Here is a 19,267-nt window from a genome sequence, read left to right as displayed (position 1 = left end):
AAAATATATATATATAAAAAAGACGAAGAAGGACAAGAATATTTTGACACAAGAAAGTTGTATGTTTTGGGTGGCGTTATGGTAATCGTCCTTCTATCTTTTGATGCTTTGGATAGCAGCGTTCGCACCATTCTTTGCGTGGTTTACGTCTCTTTGTATGAGTACCACAACCCTCATTTGATCAGCCCACCTAGCTCCACATAAACCGAAGTTGGTCTTTCGATTCGCATCCTTTCAATCACATAATCACATTTGGTTACTGCCACACTTTGCACGCTCTCACAGTTCTTGAGATCGCATAAGAACATTGGTGAGTAAAAGGTAAGATTATGTGATTAACCAATTTACCTATTCCACTATATTTTTTTAGCTAACATGGTAGGTTCTCAATTGAGTGTCCATGGTGAAAATCATGACGAACCCGATGCCCTTGTCACAGGGGCAGAGGTGCAGTAAATGGGGAATAATTGCATGCAACCTTGGCAGGTATAAAGCTAGGCACCCTCTTACTGCTCGTGATAAACCCTAAGCTCCACTCGATACACTCACGGCTATGATTGGCCCAATCATTCGGTGAGTTGATGATAACTATGATTTGGAAGAAACATTAACGACCCGACTACAACCGTACGAGATGTTGTTGTGTCGCGCCTTAGAGATCGGTACACCTCTCCGTGGGCAATTGATCTTGCCGGTGTAGATCAACCTTATTCCTGCAAGCAAATCGAAGAAACAAGCAATAAAAAGATAAAAGCAATCTGAATTGCAAATAGGAATTGAATATAAATAAAAAGTTGGGGTTACGTAACAAGCAAATCGGCGATCTAACCGATCACGAGATTACACGGCAAAGTAGCGAAACTAAACTTTAATCTAAACAAAACCAAAGAAACCCTGAAAAAGTCCCTAGCTATTTAACGAGGTGGGAGGACGTCCAAGGGGTCCCTAGGGTCCTGCTCCACTTGGTTAGGGCGCACCTCACATGGGCCCCATTTGGGTTGGGGTCCCAAATGAAGTTAGAAGCCTATAGGTCCATTATAGGTGACGTAGTACCTTGTTTCTATGATTGCGGTCAATTCAGATGGAATTTGGAGATGAGGCTGGATCCTTTGGAAAGAGAACTCTGAGATCTTTCCATCAAGTACTATGATTGCGGTCAATTCAGATGGAATTTGGAGAAGAGGCTAGATCCTTTGGAAAGAGAACTCTGATCTTTCCATCAAGTACTCACAGGCCAAAAACAGATCTCGTATGCAAATTTTGTGGGCGTTTGAAGTCAGCAATACAACAGGTGGCCGAATCGAATCCTAACACTTGGAGGATTTGATCGTGATGGCTTCTTGTTGATCCATGATGTGAGCAACGGTTGTATCCATAATAGTTATGGTCACATCATCTTCCCGTTCTTCATGGAAAACCGTCCTCAGTTTTTCCATATTGTGTTCATCGTGTAGTGCATGATCTTGCCCAGAGAAGTGTCTACAAGAAAACAAATGCAACAAACTATCGTTATGTAATTAGAAATAGGTAGAGTGAGGAGAAGCTCTGGAGGGAGGCTCCCAGAGCTTCTACTATAAAGTAAGCATTCGAGAGGCGAGATCATTTCTATTTGTTATTTAATTACTTGGTCTAAGTGAGATATATTTCCATCTTTGTGGGTTCATTGTTTAGTATTCATACTAAGTCTTCTAGTACTAGGACTTTAGATAAAGAAGGAAGTTCCTACGCAAGTATTAGAGTAGTAACTAAAAACTTATGCGTGGTGTCTAGGTTAGAGATTACATTTGTTTGTTGTATATCCTACGGATTTGTCAGAAGTAGGCGGTAGGTGGTGCTAGCCCTGAATCTCGTCCTAGTAATCCTCCATGTTCGGATACATCATAGAGCTATAGCCGGAACCACGCTGGCAAACTAGCAGGGGTCGGTGCTCGAAGCAACATGTAGGAAATTACCTTTACTTAGCTTAGATAATTTAAACACATAGAAAGTCCTCTCTAGACTAGCCTGCCTACCAATAGTTGTTGTTCTTGGATTGTTTTAGCCTTTGGTAGATTACACGCGTTTCCTGAGTTCGATATCCTTTTGGGGTCACCCGAAGGTGAAGTGCTATAGCGGTATTCCGTGCACTTGCAGATTTATCTGTGGTCATAAGAAATACCAAAAGTTGGATGTATCGATGCCTTGGCAAACACTTTCCATATAATTGCAATCAAATATGTGGGGCTCTAGGTAGGCTTAAATATGTAGCAAAGGAATAGCAAATGCTCAAATCAAATAATGCAACGTTGAATAATCGTTCAAAATCAGTATCGTGCTAGTCCTAGGCTAGAATATACTAGAGACGTGAGACTAGACACAAATGGTACCACAAGATATCACTAGAAACAATTCAAGCACAATTCAAAGATAACAGATGTTTTTTTCCCTTTTCTTCCTCCTCCTCCTCCTCCTCCTCCTTCTTCTTCTTCTTCTTCTTCTGCTCTTTTCTTTTTTTTTGGTGCGGCTTTGTTTTGCTATTTTTAAGCACATTTCTACCTTTTCTCTTTTTCACTTTTCTTTAGCACAAATCGACTCAAGGACCTCAATGCAAGATTACAGGGACTCAAATGTAATTATGAAAATTATAGGGACTCAAATGCAAAAGCGCAAACCCTAAAACTAAAGTTATATTAAAAAAAAGGAATTTTGAAGTTATGCGGTTTCTATTTTTGCAAACGAATCTCAAAACCGACGTAACACAAAATTTCATAAGGTGTTTGACCAGACACAGCTTAGGAAGAATCGGACTTAGGGTGTGTTAGTTCACGCCAAAATTGAAAGTTTGATTGAAATTGGAACGATGTGACGGAAAAGTTGAAAGTTTGTGTGTGTAGGAAAGTTTTGATGTGATGGAAAAGTTGGAAGTTTGAAGAAAAAGTTGGGAACTAAACCAGGCCTTATGGAGAGGAGTTGGTAGGTTCGGCCTACAGATGAAGTGGAGAGTCGGACTCTCCCCTCACAAAAGTAAACCACATCAAATCATTTCCTTCTTTTCCTTTTCTTTCCTTGCCGAAACAAATTCGTGGAAACTGAATCCAATCTAATTTACGATCCTGTTTGGTAGGGCTCCAAACTCCAACTCTATTAATAGCTAGCTCCTGTTGGAGTTGAAGACTTGTTGAAAAGTATTTGGCTACCTTTCAGCTCTAGATCTGAAAAAAAGAAAAAAATTGAAAGAAAGGAAACCCAGCTGCCGACCGTTCGCCGTCCCCAAGCGCATCGCCGGCTGCCGGCTGCACCGGGGCGCAAGATCGGCTCACTCGGTATCGAGATTGCAAGCCGTCGTTGCCACCGACGACGACCCAGAGGGACCCCAAGCCGTCGCCGCCACAGCACAAGGCGCTGGAGTGGCCGCAGCTTGTCATCGGGGGGGGGGGCAAACAACCGGCCACCCCCACACCTAGAGCCCATTGCTGGGTTGAAGAAGACCGCCGCCCCGTCATCCTTCTCCGCATCCGCCATCGGCCCGCCAGCTGTTTGCCGTCCCCAGGCCCGCCGCGCGTCATCCCCAGGTGCGCCGCCCACTGCGTGTCATCTCCGTGCGCGCCGCCGCCGTCCCCCGCAGCACGGTTGGGATCGGGAGGAAGATGGGGGAGGAGAGAGAACGGGAGGAGAGGAGTGAAGGGTAGTTGAGTGGCATTTTTGTATAAATATACTAAAAAATAAAGGGTAGTGGGTCTTTTGGGGTGGAGTGAAGTTGTGGAGCAGCAAAAACCCAGCTCCACCCCCGTAGTTCATTTTCTAGGAGTAGCTCTGCTAGCTCCACTCCAAAAAACGGAGGATCTGGACCGTTTGGCACAACTTTGGCTCCAGGTAAGTTGGAGTTGGGAGCTAGAGCTGTGCCAAATGGGGCCTACAAAACTCGCCCCCCTCCTTTTTCCTCGCACACAGGTGCACGGCAAAGTATGGGCAGATCAGCAAACCCTAGATGCAACTGAACAACTCTAAAACCGACCGATAGAAATTTCTGAAAACTACAAAAATAGAACCCTGGCAGCGAGACGATTCCATTTTCATAGGTCTCGACAACAACAAAGACGCAGTGGCGAGAGTGACGACGGTGGAAGACGTGAAACACTAAGACCAGCAACACGATGCAACGATGCAACGCAAAACTCAACAAAGCAAAAACTAAAAAGACTAATACAATGACACAAAATTGGCTAGGCATGTTTGATTTTTTTTGTATGGTTATTTTCTGATTATAGGTAGATAAAAACTCATCGAGCAACGATAGCTCTGATAACACTTGATAAACCTTGAGCTTCACTCGATACGCTCACAACTATGATTGGCCCGATCTTTCGGTGAGTTGATGATAACTACGATTTAGAATAAATGTTGACGACCCGACTACAACCGTACAAGACGTTGTTGTGTTGCGCCTTAGCAATCGATACACCTTTCTGTGGGTTGTTGATCTTGCCAGTGTAGATCAACCTTATTCCTGCAAGCAAATCGAAGAAACAAGCAATAAAAAGATAAAAGCAATCTGAATTGCAAATAGGAATTGAAAACAAATGATAAGTTGGGGTTCTGTAACGAGTAAACGGGCGATCTAATCGATCACAGGATTACACGTCAAAGTAGCGAAACTAAACTTTAATCTAAACAAAACATAAGTAACCATGAAGGGGTACCTAGCTATTTAAGGAGGTGGGAGAACGACCAAGGGGTCCCTAGGGTCCTGCTCCACCTAGTTGGGGTGCACCCTGCATGGGCCCCATTTGGGCTAGGGTCCCAGATGAAGTAGTCTATAGGCTCATTGTAGGTGACACAACATCTTGTTTATGTGATTGTGGCCAATTCAGATGGAAATTGGAGATGAGGCTGCATCCGTTGGAAAGAGGACTCCGAGATCTTCCATTAAGTACTCACAGGCCGAAAATGGAGCTCGAATGCAAATTTGGCGGCCTTTTCAAGTCAGCAATATAGTAGGTGGGCCAATCGGATTCCAACGCTTGAAGGACTTGATCGTGATGGCTTCTTGTTGATCCATGATGTGAGCAACGCTTGTATCAATTGTAGTTATGGTCACATCGGCTCGCAGCTAGTACCCTCGTGGTGCACAGTTTACACCGGTGCCATTTGCTTCAAACCTATTGTCGTGAAGATTGGGCCACCCTTTGCGAGTGAGTTCGCATCACAAGTTGACGATAGTCCACAACCTATTCCTTATATTTTTGCGGTGCACATGAATACAATTACCACCATCAAGCTTAGCTTTGTACCAACTAAAGTGAACACAAACACTAAACACCGCTTCATGATCGATCTTTTCGAATATGAACAACAAAAATAAGAGAAACAAAAATCCATTGGGAGAATTGCAAATATACCACTACTTTTACCCCCTAACTCGAAATAGCCATTAAAAAAACAAAAATTGCAAATTTACCACTGCAATAATAGATTCTGTTTACCATTACCGTTTGATGTGTGCAGTTAAGAGTAAAAAATAGTTCATAAAACTAATGTGAAAAATCAAGGGAATAATAAGACATGTTTGTCCTTGACCAAGGATCGATTCCCTCCCTGCCTCTCTTCAGACCGTGGCAACACTCATTTGTTCTCTTTCCTCTTCGTCTCCTCTCTTCCCAAAGGAAGCCTAGATACCAAATCCCCTTACCTGTTCTTTCAAGTCGAGAGAAAATCATGTTAAAATCGGTCACAGTGAGGTACGAGATGGCAATGGAAAAGTTATAGGAGATGTATTTTGGCCGGTAGCAAGTCGAGTAGGCGGCGGCGGCTTGGACGACGGACTACGGAGGCGCGCGCTACGGCGGTCGAGTCAGCGGCTTGGGCAGCAGCAGGCAGCTGCGGCTTGAACGGAGGCAGGCGCTAAGGCGGTCGATTCTAGAGGCAGCTACAGCCAAAAAGACGACGGCGGAGGCGGGCGCTACGGTGATCGGTTCTGCAGGCTGTGGCGGTTGAGGAGAAGCAGCCGGCCGTCATCGTGGTGACAACAGCTGTCGGAGATATGGGCCCGGGGGTATGCAAAGTGAGGGGAAGTTACCTTTCCATCCAACCACGTGGCTCTACAGGCTGGCCCTTCCTCCGCGCCTCGCGAGTCGCAGGAGCAGCCAGGGGGCCTCGGGGTGCCACGTCATGCCCCTCGGGCCCTCGCGCTGCCTTGCCCCGAGGCCCTCGCCCAACCGCCACGTGGCGGGGGGAGCGAGCAGGGAGGAGACCCAAGCCAAGCCGCTATCAATGTGCGCGGCGCCCCAACTGCCCCTCACCGCATTTAATGCGGTAAGGGCAGATGTGCGGTGCTGCCCAACTGATGCACGTCAATCGAGTCTGACCAGTCTGTGACCGGCCTATCACTGGTCACATTCGACTGGACAGGCGGCCGTGCCCCCACATCGCCTCTGCATCCGCGCGGAGTGGAGGTAGGTATGTCCCGTCCCATCAAGGCGCTGTTCGAAGTTCTCTCCACGTGAGAAGGACTGCCGCAAGTCTTCGCCCATTTAAGAGCGAACGACAGGGCTATCACCCGTGTCAGGTGGGGGGCGGCGTTGGGTCCCACTGAAGGCCGGACCGCGGCTTAGCTTCCGGGCGAAGGCACGAATCACGGTCCGGTCAAGGTGGAGTTGGTCCACCTCCCGTAGAAGTGTAGGTAGGGGCGGTGCATGTGGGATCCTCTTGAACTATAAAAGGAGGACCTTGCCCACCGAGAAAGAGATGCCACTCAGTAGGCCTGAACTCTAGGAGAAGAAGAGCAAGAGTGCTCTCCAGAGTTTAGTAACCCTTGTAACACTCAACCATAATCCCACACACAGGAGTAGGGTATTATGCTTGATAGCGGCCCGAACCTGTATAATCTTGTCGCCCGTACGCGATTTAGCAGCATTCAGGGCAGATACACAATCTCCCCAAGCGAGCCTTTTCCCCCGGCCAACTCACAAAAGGGGGATCTCACAATCTCCCGCTAGAGAGGATCACTCCTCGACAGCTGGCGTGCCAGGCAGGGGGAATTCGCGTGTTTCAAGGAGAAGTCGTTTCCTTCCGCCCCAACTTTACCTCCGCCCCCGACGATTATGGTCGAGGTCTTGGAGGAAGAGGCGGTGGTGCACACCCCCACTCCATCCAGGAGTGAGGATGCTAGCGGGAGCCGTGGCCCCCGTCACCGTCGCCGCAATTCTCTGACTCCGCCTCGCCGCGACCCCTCACGGAGGGAGGATTCCACCCGGTCGGGTGGTTCGGCCCTCTCCCCGCCCCCGGGCAGGGGGAAGCCGCCTCACCTACGGCGACAGCGGCTCGCCCCGAGGCGCGCTTCAGGCGGCGGGTGCCCTTCTACGGCATCCCCCCGTGAACTCAAAGCCGGAGACCCCCGTCCAGCGATGGTTGGACGACGTGGCCAACCTGGTCACCACTGCCCAGCGGCAGCTGGCCGCGGCCAGCCGGCCCACCGCTGCTGGTACGTCGCGTACCCCCACCACCCTCTCCTCATCAGCAAGGAGGAGGGCCCGTCGGTCGGCCACGGCCTCGAGGCGATCCATGGCCCCAACGTCGTCGGGGGCCTCGGGAAGTCGGAGGCATCACGACGGCCTCTATGGGGAGCAGGACACTCGAATCAACATCGAGCGACGCCGGGACGAGCACCGCGCTGCCCGCATGGGAGAAGGCGCCTCCTCGTCTGCAGTGCCGTGTTCCTCCTCGCGAGGCGGTCCGCCCACCACGTTCACCCCTGGAGGGACTGGTTGTAGGGCCTTCGTTGCGAGTCTCCGGAATGTCCGGTGGCCCCCGAAGTTTCGCCCTAACCTCATGGAGAAGTATGATGGCAGCATAAATCCCTCCGAGTTCCCCCAGATCTATACCACGATCATTGTGGCAGCGGGGGGGGGGGGGGGACGACCGGGTCATGGTGAATTATTTCCCCATGGCTCTTAAGGGTCAGGCGCGCGGCTGGCTCATGACCCAGCCCCCCCGACTCCATCCACTCCTGGGAGGACCTGTGCCAGCAGTTCATTACGAACTTCCAGGACACATACCCCCGCCCAGGAGAGGAGGCGGACCTGCATGCTGTGCAGTGGAAGGACGATGAGTCCCTCCGCTCGTATATACAGCGCTTCTGCCAGGTCCGCAACACTATTCCGTGCATTCCGGCCCACGCGGTCATTTATGCGTTTCGGAACGGCGTGCGGCACAACCGCATGCTAGAGAAGATCACCTCCAAGGAGCCCAAGACCACCGCCGAGCTCTTAGAGCTGGCGGACAAGGTGGCTCGAAAGGAGGAGGCGTGGGCCTGGAACTCCCCCAGCACCGGCGCGGCGGCTGCGGCTGCCCTCGAGTCCGTTCCCCACTCTAAGCAGCGAGATAGGAGGGGCAAATGGAAGCCGGCCTGCTCCGACGACGAGGGCCACGTCCTTGCGGCTGATGGGCCCTCACGGGCCCCGTGCAAGGAAAAAGCCACCGGCGACAAGCCGAGCTCCACTGCTCCCTCCGGTGAGGGTCGGTCGGCAGACAAGTGGTGCTCGGTGAACAACACTTATCGGCACAACCTCGCCGATTGCCGCTCGGTCAAGAACTTGGCCGAGCGGTTCCGGAAAGCCGATGAGGAGAAGCGGCAGAGCCGACGGGAGGGCAAAGCCCCCGCGACCCCCGCCAATGACCGGCGAGGGGAGGCCAAGAAGAAGGCCCCCGCCGATATCGCATGGAAGCCGTCGGATATGCCCGGGGTCCCCAGAGAGGTGATCGAGTACCGCCTCGCCATGTGGTCGGGTGCGCGACCCATCCGGCAGAAAGTACGGCGCCAAGGCCCGGAGTGGCAAGCCTTCATCCGCGAGGAGGTGACGCGGCTCCTAGAGGCCGGCTTCATCTGAGAAGTCATCCACCCAGAGTGGCTGGCAAACCCGGTGGTCGTCCCGAAGGCCAACGACAAGCTCCGGATGTGCATCGACTACACAGACCTCAACAAGGCATGCCCTAAGGATCCCTTCCCTTTACCACGCATAGATTAGATAGTCGACTCCACTGCGGGGTGCGACCTTTTGTCTTTTTTAGATGCCTACTCCGGGTATCACCAGATCCGCATGGCTAGGGGCACTTTTTGTTATACAACTATGCCTTTTGGTCTCAAGAACGCAGGTCCTACTTTTCAGCGCATGACTCGCATTACTTTGAGTAATCAAATAGAGCACAATGTAGAGGCGTATGTCGATGACCTAGTGGTAAAGACGCGCCACCTAGACACATTGTTGCAAGATTTGGCCGAGACTTTCGACAGTCTTAGGTCCACGCGCATGAAACTGATCCCCGAAAAGTGCTTGTTCGGTGTGCCGGCGGGCAAACTCCTCAGTATTCTAGTCTCCTCCCGAGGAATAGAAGCTAATCCCTAGAAAATACGTGCGATAGAGAGGATGCGCCCCCCAGCAAACTTAGGAATGTGCAGTGCGTCACGGGATGCATGGCCACCCTAAGCCGATTCATATCGAGGCTGGGAGAGAGGGCGCTGCCCCTATTCAAACTCCTCAAACGCCTTGGCCCGTTTGTGTGGACGGAGGAAGCGGAGCAAGCTCTCAATCAGCTGAAAGCGTACCTTACCTCCCCCCATCCTGGTAGCCCCGGGGCCAGAGGAACCGTTGCTACTCTACTTGGCCGCGACCCCCCACACAATGAGTGCCGCCCTTGTAGTTGAGCGTGACGAGGGCGACCCACATTGCGAGCCCGGCTATGAGGAGGGACCAGGGGCCCCCTTGACTAGTGATGGCCCCTCGTCCCCCGATGGCCCGGTGCCTGAAGCCCCCAACCCCGGGGAGGGCCCCAAGGCCCCCGTGGGAGGAAGAGAGGCTCTGGCGGGTGGCCTCGAGGCCTATAATCCCGATATGGCCCAAGATCCTCCCGAGGCCCCTGACAACGGGAGCCCCCGGCCAGCTGCCCCTGACAACAAGGACCGGCCCCGCCGAAAGGTGCAGCGGCCCGTCTACTTTGTTAGCGAGGCACTCCGAGACGCGAAGACTCGATACCCACAGGCCCAGAACATGCTTTACGCAGTCTTAATGGCCTCAAGGAAATTGCGCCACTACTTCCAAGCGCATCGGGTTTCCGTCGTGACATCTTACCCTCTCGGCCAAATCTTGCACAACCGAGAGGGGACCGGTCGGGTCGTAAAGTGGGCCATCGAGCTCGCTGAGTTCGACCTGCACTTCGAACCACGGCACGCGATCAAAAGCCAGGTTCTGGCTGACTTCATCGCGGAGTGGACCCCGGTGGACTACCCTGTTTCGTCCAATGTTACCTCCCCTCCGGAGATGGAGGAGACCCAAACGCCGACATTCGTGCCGGGCACTGGGTTATGCACTTCGACGGCTCCCTCAACCTTCAAGGTGCGGGGGCCAGAGTCACGCTGACTTCGCCAAGCGGGGACGTCCTAAAGTATGTCGTTCGGCTCGATTTCCGAGCCACGAACAATATGGCAGAATACGAAGGACTCCTACGGGATTGAGGGCGGCGGCCGGAATGGGCATCCGCCGCCTCCTAGTCCTAGGCGATTCCCAGCTGGTCGTAAATCAAGTCTCCAAAGAGTACCAGTGCACCGACCCGCAAATGGACGCATACGTCCGCGAAGTACGACGCATGGAACGCCACTTCGACGGACTCGAGCTCCGGCACGTGCCCCGGCGCGACAGTGCAGTTGCTGACGAGTTGTCGCGCATTGCCCCCGGGGAATTTCGAGAAAAGGCTCGCGCAGTCGTCGGCGCGGATGGACCCCCCAAGGGACCCCGACGCCACGGCCTCCGGCCTGTCCCCTGATGACCCGCGGGCCTCGGGGCCCGAGGGGGTCGACCCCGACCCCCCTTGTCAGGTCGTTTGGATGACTGACATCCGGGCGTATCTCGATAATAATACTCTTCCTGAGGATCGCGCAAAAGCTGAGAAGCTCGCTCGTATCTCTAAGCGGCACGTGCTCGTAGAATGGACCCTCTACCGGAGTGCCGCCAATGGGATACTCTTGAAGTGTATTTTTTGGGAGCAAGGCGTCAAGCTCATCGCCGACGCTCATCAGGGTGAGTGTGGGGCCCATTCGGCCTCACGCACATTGGTCGGTAACGCTTTCTGACAAGGTTTTTACTGGCCGACCTTGTTGCAAGATACCCAAGAATGGGTCCGGCGATGCAAGGTGTGCCAGTTCCACGCCAAGCAAACCCATCAACCGGCCCAAGCCTTGCAGGTTATCCCGCTCTCTTGGCCTTTCGCGGTCTGGGGGCTAGACATCCTAGGACCCTTCAAAGCGGCATGAGGCGGGTATCAGCACTTGTACGTTGCCATCAACAAGTTCACCAAATGGCCCGAGGCTTACCCAGTCGTCAAGATCGACAAGCATTCCGCCCTCAAGTTCATCAGGGGCATTACGTCCCGGTTCAGGGTGCCCAACCGTATCATTACGGATAACGACACCCAGTTCACCAGTGAGCTGTTCGGCGACTATTGCGACGACATGGGCATCAAGCTGTGCTTCGCCTCACCCGCCCACCCCAAGAGCAATGGCCAAGTCAAGCGAGCCAACGCCGAAATCCTCAAAGGCCTCAAGACCAAAGCGTACAACGTCCTAAAGAAGCATGGGGATTCGTGGCTCGAGGAACTGCCCGCGGTGCTGTGGGCGAATCGGACCACTCCAAGTCGCGCCACTAGGGAAACGCCCTTTTTCCTGGTGTATGGCGCCGAGGCGGTCCTACCTTCCGAGCTTTCCCTGGGTTTGCCTCGCGTCACGCTGTATGATGAGGCCAACCATGATGATCTTCGTCGCGACGATCTCGACTATTTAGAAGAGCGGAGAATGCGCGCAGCCCTACGAGCGGCGCGCTACCAGCAAAGCCTGTGGCGCTACCACTAGCGCCACGTCCGGGCCCGATCACTACAAGTCGGCGATCTAGTCCTACGCCGCGTGCAATCGCGCTTGGGACTGAGCAAGCTCTCACCAATATGGGAAGGGCCATACAAAGTGATCGGCGTCCCCTGGCCGGGCTCCGTTCGGCTAACCACGGAGGACGGCACGGAGTTGCCTAACCACTGGAATATCAAACACCTCCGCCGTTTCTATCCATAGGGTCGCGCGTCTTTCGCTTTCATGGTACTCGGGCCAACCCCTGCACATCCTTCGGCTTGTGCGAGCTTGGCCGGGGGCTACCACTGTTAAAAATGTTGTATCTTTTCCCTTCCCCAGCAATAAATTTTTCCGCTAAAGCGGAGGCCGTTACGCACCCTTTCTTACTCCTTCCTATGGCTTGTCCTGGTTCAAAGGACGATTCGCGCTTACTCCGGACCCTAAGTGGCGTTGGGCGACCTGAAAACCACCGAAAGGGAGCCTAAACGTGGGTAGCGCCCCGGGCTGCGGCGAACCCTAGGGGCTCGGAAGGGCCTTCACACGGCCATCCCTGACCCCCGGTCGTCGTAGTCTCGGTCTGGCCAGACCTGCTGGGTAGCTCCCTCAGGGCGACGGCATTGCCCCTCACCACCTAGGTGCCACGGACCGAGCGTGAGTTTCCCTTTTCACCAGAATGAGCCCAAGGGGGGTATAAAGGGGGGTAAGAACGGCAGCTTAATCATAAGAAAGTCAATTGAATACGTTCGCTTTGGTTTTTTCTTCTTTCCTTGCCGCAGACATTCAAAGGTGAAAGCAAGAACGTAAAGGTGCGAAGGGGAAGTTTTATTTACAAACAGGATGGCACGATGGCCTAAAGTTTGAAGCGTTCACCGCGAGTACATAACAAAATAAAAGAAGAAAAGCGGGGATAGTCACGGAGTGCCCGGGCCGCTGACCACCTCGTCCCAGTCCTTGCCGCCGTCATCGCCCCCACCGTCCTCGCACCCGCTCTCCTCGTCTAAAGCTAGCGCGAGGTTTAACCGAGGGGCCGACCCCTCGAAGCTGGAGATGATAGCATCGGCCGCCTCCCGGACTTGCTCCCGAGCCCTCGCCTCGGTCCCCAGGGGGAAGTCCTCGAGCGCGCATCACGGGAGGAAGTCGGGGTCGCGAGTTTGATGACTTGCGAGGACCAGCTCCACCGCGGCCTGTGCCAAAGAAGCCGACGACGACTTCACGGCCTCGCCGACCTCCTCCTCTAGCCTCTCCAAATCCGCCGCCATCCCATCCAGCCAGAGCGCGAGTGTCGGCTATGTGGGCGGGAGCTTCTTGCCCGGTGCACAGAGATGCCTACCCGGCGCCCCGCGCACTCCAGCCGTTCAACGGCATCGGAGAGTTGGCCAGGTCCAATCTCGTTGGTGAGGCGGAGGGCCGCGATCTCCCCGGCTTGGTCCTGCACCAAGCGCCCCAGGTCGACGAGAGTGTTTTGAGCCGCGGTGAGCTGGTTCACCAACTCCGCGCCGCCGAACTGCCCGCCTGCCACCAGTTCCTTCTCCCGGGCCTCAAGGGAAGCCCTCGCCGCCATCGCCGCGCGCTCAGCGTGGGCGCTTTCCAGATGCCGGGCCTCGCGCCCGGCAACGGCCTCCTCACGCATCGCGAGTTGCTCGCCCTGCCGGCACGCCGCCACCTCGCGGCGGTTCACCTTGGCCTCGCGTACGGCAAGCACGGCGTCCCTTTCCCGGCACGCCTCCTCCCGAAGCCGCAGCTCCTCCGCGCGACGAGCCACCGGAGCCTCTGCGACAAAGGTGGTCCGATTGTGTTCGGCTGCGGCATCCTCGCGGAGGCGAAGGGAGGACTCCGCCTCGGCCGCCGTTCTCTCGTGGGCAGCCAAAGTGGTCTCGCGCTGGTCTAGCATGCGCGCCCGCTCCTCCAGCACCCGAGTACGCTCTTCCAGCGCCCGAGCATGCTCCTCCAGCTCCCGGGCTCGCTGCGCCTGTTCCCGGCAGCGCTCGTCCTGTTCGCGCTGGTTACGGTCGAGGACCTCGATCCGTCAATGGATCATGGCCTTGAACTCCTGCGCGGAGCGGGCACGCTCGTCTAAGGCTTGCGCTCGGCCTTGAGCGCCGCCGACCGAGCCCGCAGCGAGGCGTCGACCTCCAATGCCCGCCGCTCTTGGGCGGCAGCCGCGTCGAGGACTTCGCGGGCGTCTTCGACCCTCTTCGCCAGATCCTCGGCATGGGCCTCATACTGCAAGCTGATGTCGCCCAGCGCCTCATCCAGGACGCTCGAAGCGATGAGCGCCGCCTACCGCTCCTCCTCCGTCTCCCGCATGACCGAGTCCAGCGTCTCTTCGCGCACCTGGATCTCCGCTAGTTGGGCTTGGCGCATTTTGTGCCCCACCTCCACCATGTTGTCCACGGCGCGACGCCCCTCATCAACCCGCGCGCGGTCTACCACGAGCTGCGCCCACTCTGCCTCCAGGGCCGCCCGCTCGTCCACCAGGGCTTGAACTTGGGCATTGAGCCCCTCCCGGACGGTGGAGTCGGCGGTGGCGAGCACCTGCACGAGTGGCTCCATGCTCGCGGGAGTCGGAGAAGGAAAAGTCGCGGTCCGCCCCTGGGATGACGGAGTGCTGCTGGAGCCCCCACGGGACTGGGGGCTGCTCTCGGCCCCCCTTCCGCGTGGCCAGCCCCGAGGGCGCCCCAGATGCAGAGGGGAACGGTTGCCCCCGTCACTCCCTGCCTCGGGCCCTCGGCAGACTCGACCTCGGCCTTAGGTTCAGGCCCGCCCCGGCCTCGACCTCCGAGCCGCGCCCTGCCTCGGCCCATGGAGCACGTTCCACCTTGGCCTCCAGGCCACGACCTGCTTCGGCCTCCGCCCCCGAGTGGCGCTCCTCGTACGTCGCGCCCTCAGGATCGGACCCGGGGGGGACGCCGCCGCCGCTGCCATCACCCGCAGATGGTTGCACCTCGGCTGTGGCAGACTCGGAGCCAGACCCGGCGTGTGGCCCGTGGGCCCCGCCAGGGTATTGCGAAGGCCCCGTGGCATCGAGTCGGCCGGGTCCCGGTCGATCCGGTCGCTCGGATTTTGACCCCTACAAGGGATCGGTCGCCGAGACCCCCTAGAAAGGAATCCCGCTACAGGAGAACCCCGATCAAGTTAAGAAAAAACAGAAGAGGAAGGAATAGGAGGCCGAGATGGGTAGAGGGCACCGGGTCGGATGCTGGCGATCGTACCTGCGAGGGGGTGTTTGAAGGTCCACTTCGGGGGCTCGATGAAGCTCCCCTAGCACGGCTCCGTTTGCCCTATCTTCCGGAGACGCTTCTTCTTCCGTCCGGCCTTGGACGCGGCGGGGTGCTTGTGGCCCGCCGGCGGTCTGTCCGCCACTCGCTCGGCGCCCCCTCCGCGCGGGGGAGAGGGTGGCCGAGATTCGGACATCTTCCGTTTCCCCTTCGGATCGCCGGCGGAATCTCCCCCGGGCCCACGGCTCGGACCAGGTGCCCTGGAGCCGCCGCCCCCGCCGGAGCCGCCGGTTCGGCGGCCGCCCGCGGTCGCGCCGCTGCTACCTGGGCCGACGGCGCCGCCCCGACGGGACCGACCCCCCGCCGCCGACGGCCAACATCACAGCCAGGATACTCTCTAGTCGCGGTCGCTGCAGAAGGGGAGGATCCCTTCCGGAATCAGCGTTTGCTCGACGGTGTCCAGGACCAGCACCCGCCGGATCACCGTCTTCGCGTCCTCCTCGCCCCAGTCCCAGCGCTCACCCACGTGGGTGCGCATGGGATCATTGTGCCCAGTGTATTCCCACGCGCCGCGGGACCGCTCCTGGAGAGGCGCGATGCGACGGCGGAAGTAGTCGCCGAACACCATCGCCCCCGTTAAGCCCTGGTCTCGCAGGCCCCTGAGGCGATCCCGCACAGCGTCGTACTCCTCGCCCAGTTCTGAAACTGCCAACCACGCGGCAGATCGTTCGGGGGGGGGGGGGCGGGGAGCCAAAGTTGCGGATGATCCGGCAACGTGGTGTAGAACCAATACTTCTTCCAATCTTCCCACTTCTTGCGGAGGTGGCTCTCAATGTACTGCCCCGCCGTTCCCGGCCGGGGCTGGAGGTAGCATCCTCCCACCGCCGCGCCTTGCTGCAGCTGCGGGACGAAGAAGGACTGAAACAGCCGCACCATCGGCCGCACCCCGATGAACATCTCGCACAAGTGCGCGAAGATGGCCAATGTTATCATGGCGTTGGGTGCGAGATGCAAGGCATGAAATTTGTAGAAATCCAAAACCTCATGGAAGAACCTGGAAAATGGTGGGACCAACCCCACCATGGCGAAGGACAGCAGGTGCACGGATCGCTCTGGGTACCGCGGCCGCGGCCGCGACTCCCCCACCCTCACGGTGGCGTCCTCCGACATGATCTTGCGGATAAGGCTGAGGTGCCTCTCTGCCGTGATGCGCAACGCCGGGAGCACAGGTCACCAGCGTCTTGGGCCATGGTGACCGGTGGGGAACGGTGAAGAGTTTGGTGTACGGAATGGCGTGGAGCAAGAGAAGCGTTAGAGCTTAAGGAGCGAGTGTGCGGGCGAGCAGTCGGCCAGAAGAAGGGGACGAACTCCCCGCCTCCCTATCCTTTTATACCCGCCTCGCCCGCGCTCGCCTCCTCGTTTCACGCCCCCGCGGTTGTCTCCTCGATTCCTACGCCTGCGATTGCCTCATCGTTTCTCGCGTCCACTCACCACGTCGCCCGCTGAATCCGCGCCCCGCGTTTAGTGCGCCTGTCAGCGGCACACTCGGCGCGGGGCGTGCGATGTTCACGGGCACGGTTGGGCGGGCCCGCCATCGGTCCCATCGCGTGCTTGGCAGGTGAGGGAGTCGAGGCTGCATGGGTGACGATTCAGGGTGTGGCCTGGCCGACCCCCCGATTTTCGCGCCCTAGGCGCCCCCATCATCAGCGCGGTTAATGGTGGTTAAATTGCCATTTTGGCTAATGTGCCAGCCTGGCCGCTCGCCGGCAACCGTCTAGATTCCCCATCGGGCCCACAACCTCGACACGGGAAGTCGTGAGGCGCCACGTCAGAATGCCCTCAGGGGGCCAATGTCCGGCGTGGTGCTGGGGGCTACTGTCGGAGATATGGGCCCGGGGGTATGCAAAGTGAGGGGAAGTTACCTTCCGGCCCTTCCTCCGCGCCTCGCGAGTCGCAGGAGCAGCCAGGGGGCCTCGGGGTGCCACGTCACACACCTCGGGCCCTCGCGCTGCCTCGCCCCGAGGCCCTCGCCCAACCGCCACGTGGCGGGGGGAGCAAGCGGGGAGGAGACCCAAGCCAAGCCGCTATCATTGCGCGCGACGCCCCAACTGCCCCTCACCGTATTTAATGCGGTAAGGGCAGACATGCGGTGCTGCCCAACTGACGCACGTCAATCGAGTCTGACCAGTCTGTGACCAGCTTGTCACTGGTCACATTCGACTGGACAGGCGGCCGTGCCCCCATGTTGCCTCTGCATCCACGCGGAGTGGAGGTAGGTATGTCCCGTCCTATCAGGGCGCTGTTCGAAGTTATCTCCACATGAGAAGGACTGCCGCAAGTCTTCGCCCATTTAAGAGCGAATGACAGGGCTGTCCCCCGTGTTAGGTGGGGGGCGACGATGGGTCCCACTGAAGGGCGGACCGCCACTTAGCTTCCGGGCGAAGGCACGGATCGCGGTCCAGTCAAGGTGGAGTGGGTCCCCCTCCCGTAGAAGTGTAGGTAGGGGCGGTGCATGTGGGATCCTCTTGAACTATAAAAGGAGGACCTTGCCCACCGAGAAAGGGGACACCACTCAATAGGCCTGAACTCTAGGAGAAGAAGAGCAAGAGTGCTCTCCAGTGTTTAGGAACCCTTGTAACACTCAACCATAATCCCACACACAGGAGTAGGGTATTACGCTCGATAGTGGCCCAAACCTGTATAATCTTATCGCCCATACGCGATTTAGCAGCATTCAGGGCAGATACGCAATCTCCCCAAGCGAGCCTTTTCCTCCGGCCGAACTCACAAAAGAGGGATCTCACGATCTCCCGCTAGAGAGGATCACTCCTCGACAACAGCTGAGCGGCATGGACTACATCAACAGCAACAACATGAGGATGATTGTTAATCTTGCAATTTCATGGCAGCTATGACAAGGGCATTCTTTTTTCTCTAATTTTCATAAAACCAAATCTTCCAACGGTGTTTGTTCAATCTGTCAATCTGATGGCAGCTAGTCTGGTTTCTAACTGTATTTGATGGCAAATATGCAATTGTATTGTTTTTAATGGCAGATTCACAATACCGATTCAAACCAATGGCAAATATGCAATTGGCCTAAATCCATTGGTTTCCACACTAATTCTTTTTCTGACCTATGTTATTGGTCCTCCCGTGGAACACAAATGGAGATGAGAGTTTTATGGCCTTACCCAGAAGGGATCTCACTTGGAACCATGGATGACCTCACCGCCTGCACAATACCCTCCTCTGGAGCCGCCATCACCATCTCTCCCTCTCCTTTTCTCTCTTCCTTCAAACCCTAGAGCTGGGTTAGCGACGACTATGATGATAGGGCGGTGTCATGCTAGTGCATCTGGGCAGCGACACATGTTCACGGGGACGGTGTAGCTCGTCTCCTAATGGTGGTGGGTCCCGGAGTTCACTGACGAGGTGGCAGGGGGACAAGGCGGTGTCGGGCTAGGGTGGCTACAGTAGCGGGGTGGTATCGAGCCATGGTAGCGGTTGGAGGCGGGCGGTGGCGCTCGGTGGAGGGGACGGTGGTGTTGCTGCCCGCAATGCGTCGAACTGATGGATGGATGGATCGATTCAAAGAAATCCCCTCTCTGGATCTGACAGGTGGGGCTATGGACAAAGAAGTCCAAAAACCTATCAAATAAATAAAATGGAATAAAAAAACCATGAATACATTAAAAGTGAAGAAAGTGGTACAAAATAGAAAAAAATCGCAGACCTGGTTGCATATAAAATTAGGTGATTCCCTGTGCTTTGTTGTAGGAATACTAAGCATTTCTCAATATATTTTTTCAACGATCAAGAGTAAAAAGGGAAAAAAATAATGAAACATCAAGGTTTATCACTACTTATCATGAAACAAACAAGTGATACCGCGCTTTAATGTGAAACATATTAATAAGTATATATTAGATATTATAAAAATGATAGATAATTTGTTAAAATATTGTACAAATGATATTAGGGTGATAATTGGATATGCTTGCATGTTATTTTGTAGAATTAATTAAATAAACTGTATATATATATATGTGTGTGTGTGTTTAGATTCATTGACATCCATATATGGACAATGCTAGAAAATCTTACATTGTGATACGAAGGAAATATGTTTTATGCTTGCATGATGTTTAATATGTAATTATTGCTAGTGGATGATGATGTG

The 19,267-nt window shown here is 55.4% G+C and overlaps 1 protein-coding gene across 1 annotated transcript; it reads left to right on the top strand.

The window, feature by feature from the left end:
• Positions 1 to 9,656: 9,656 nt before the first annotated feature.
• On the top strand, positions 9,657 to 11,875 carry LOC136353501 (uncharacterized). The gene is made up of 3 exons (XM_066304500.1): positions 9,657 to 10,367; positions 10,610 to 11,048; positions 11,346 to 11,875. The coding sequence occupies exons 1-3, from the start codon at positions 9,657 to 9,659 to the stop codon at positions 11,873 to 11,875; spliced, it is 1,680 nt and encodes a 559-aa protein (XP_066160597.1).
• The last annotated feature ends 7,392 nt before the right edge of the window (positions 11,876 to 19,267 follow it).

This window comes from Oryza sativa, chromosome 10 (genome assembly GCF_034140825.1).
Source record: "Oryza sativa Japonica Group chromosome 10, ASM3414082v1".
NCBI classification, from domain to species: domain Eukaryota; kingdom Viridiplantae; phylum Streptophyta; class Magnoliopsida; order Poales; family Poaceae; genus Oryza; species Oryza sativa.
The sequence above is the reverse complement of the archived record's forward strand: the minus strand, read 5'-3'. Positions and strand labels throughout refer to the sequence as shown.

What these genes read in the sequence shown, in the direction of transcription:
- LOC136353501 (XM_066304500.1), top strand. Translation starts at nt 9,657, where the DNA reads ATGAGTGCCGCCCTTGTAGTTGAGCGTGACGAGGGCGACCCACATTGC. An exon ending in CGGCTCCCTCAACCTTCAAG is followed by an intron (nt 10,368 to 10,609) that starts GTGCGGGGGCCA and finishes ACGTCCGCGAAG; the next exon opens with TACGACGCATGGAACGCCAC. An exon ending in CATCGCCGACGCTCATCAGG is followed by an intron (nt 11,049 to 11,345) that starts GTGAGTGTGGGG and finishes AGGCTTACCCAG; the next exon opens with TCGTCAAGATCGACAAGCAT.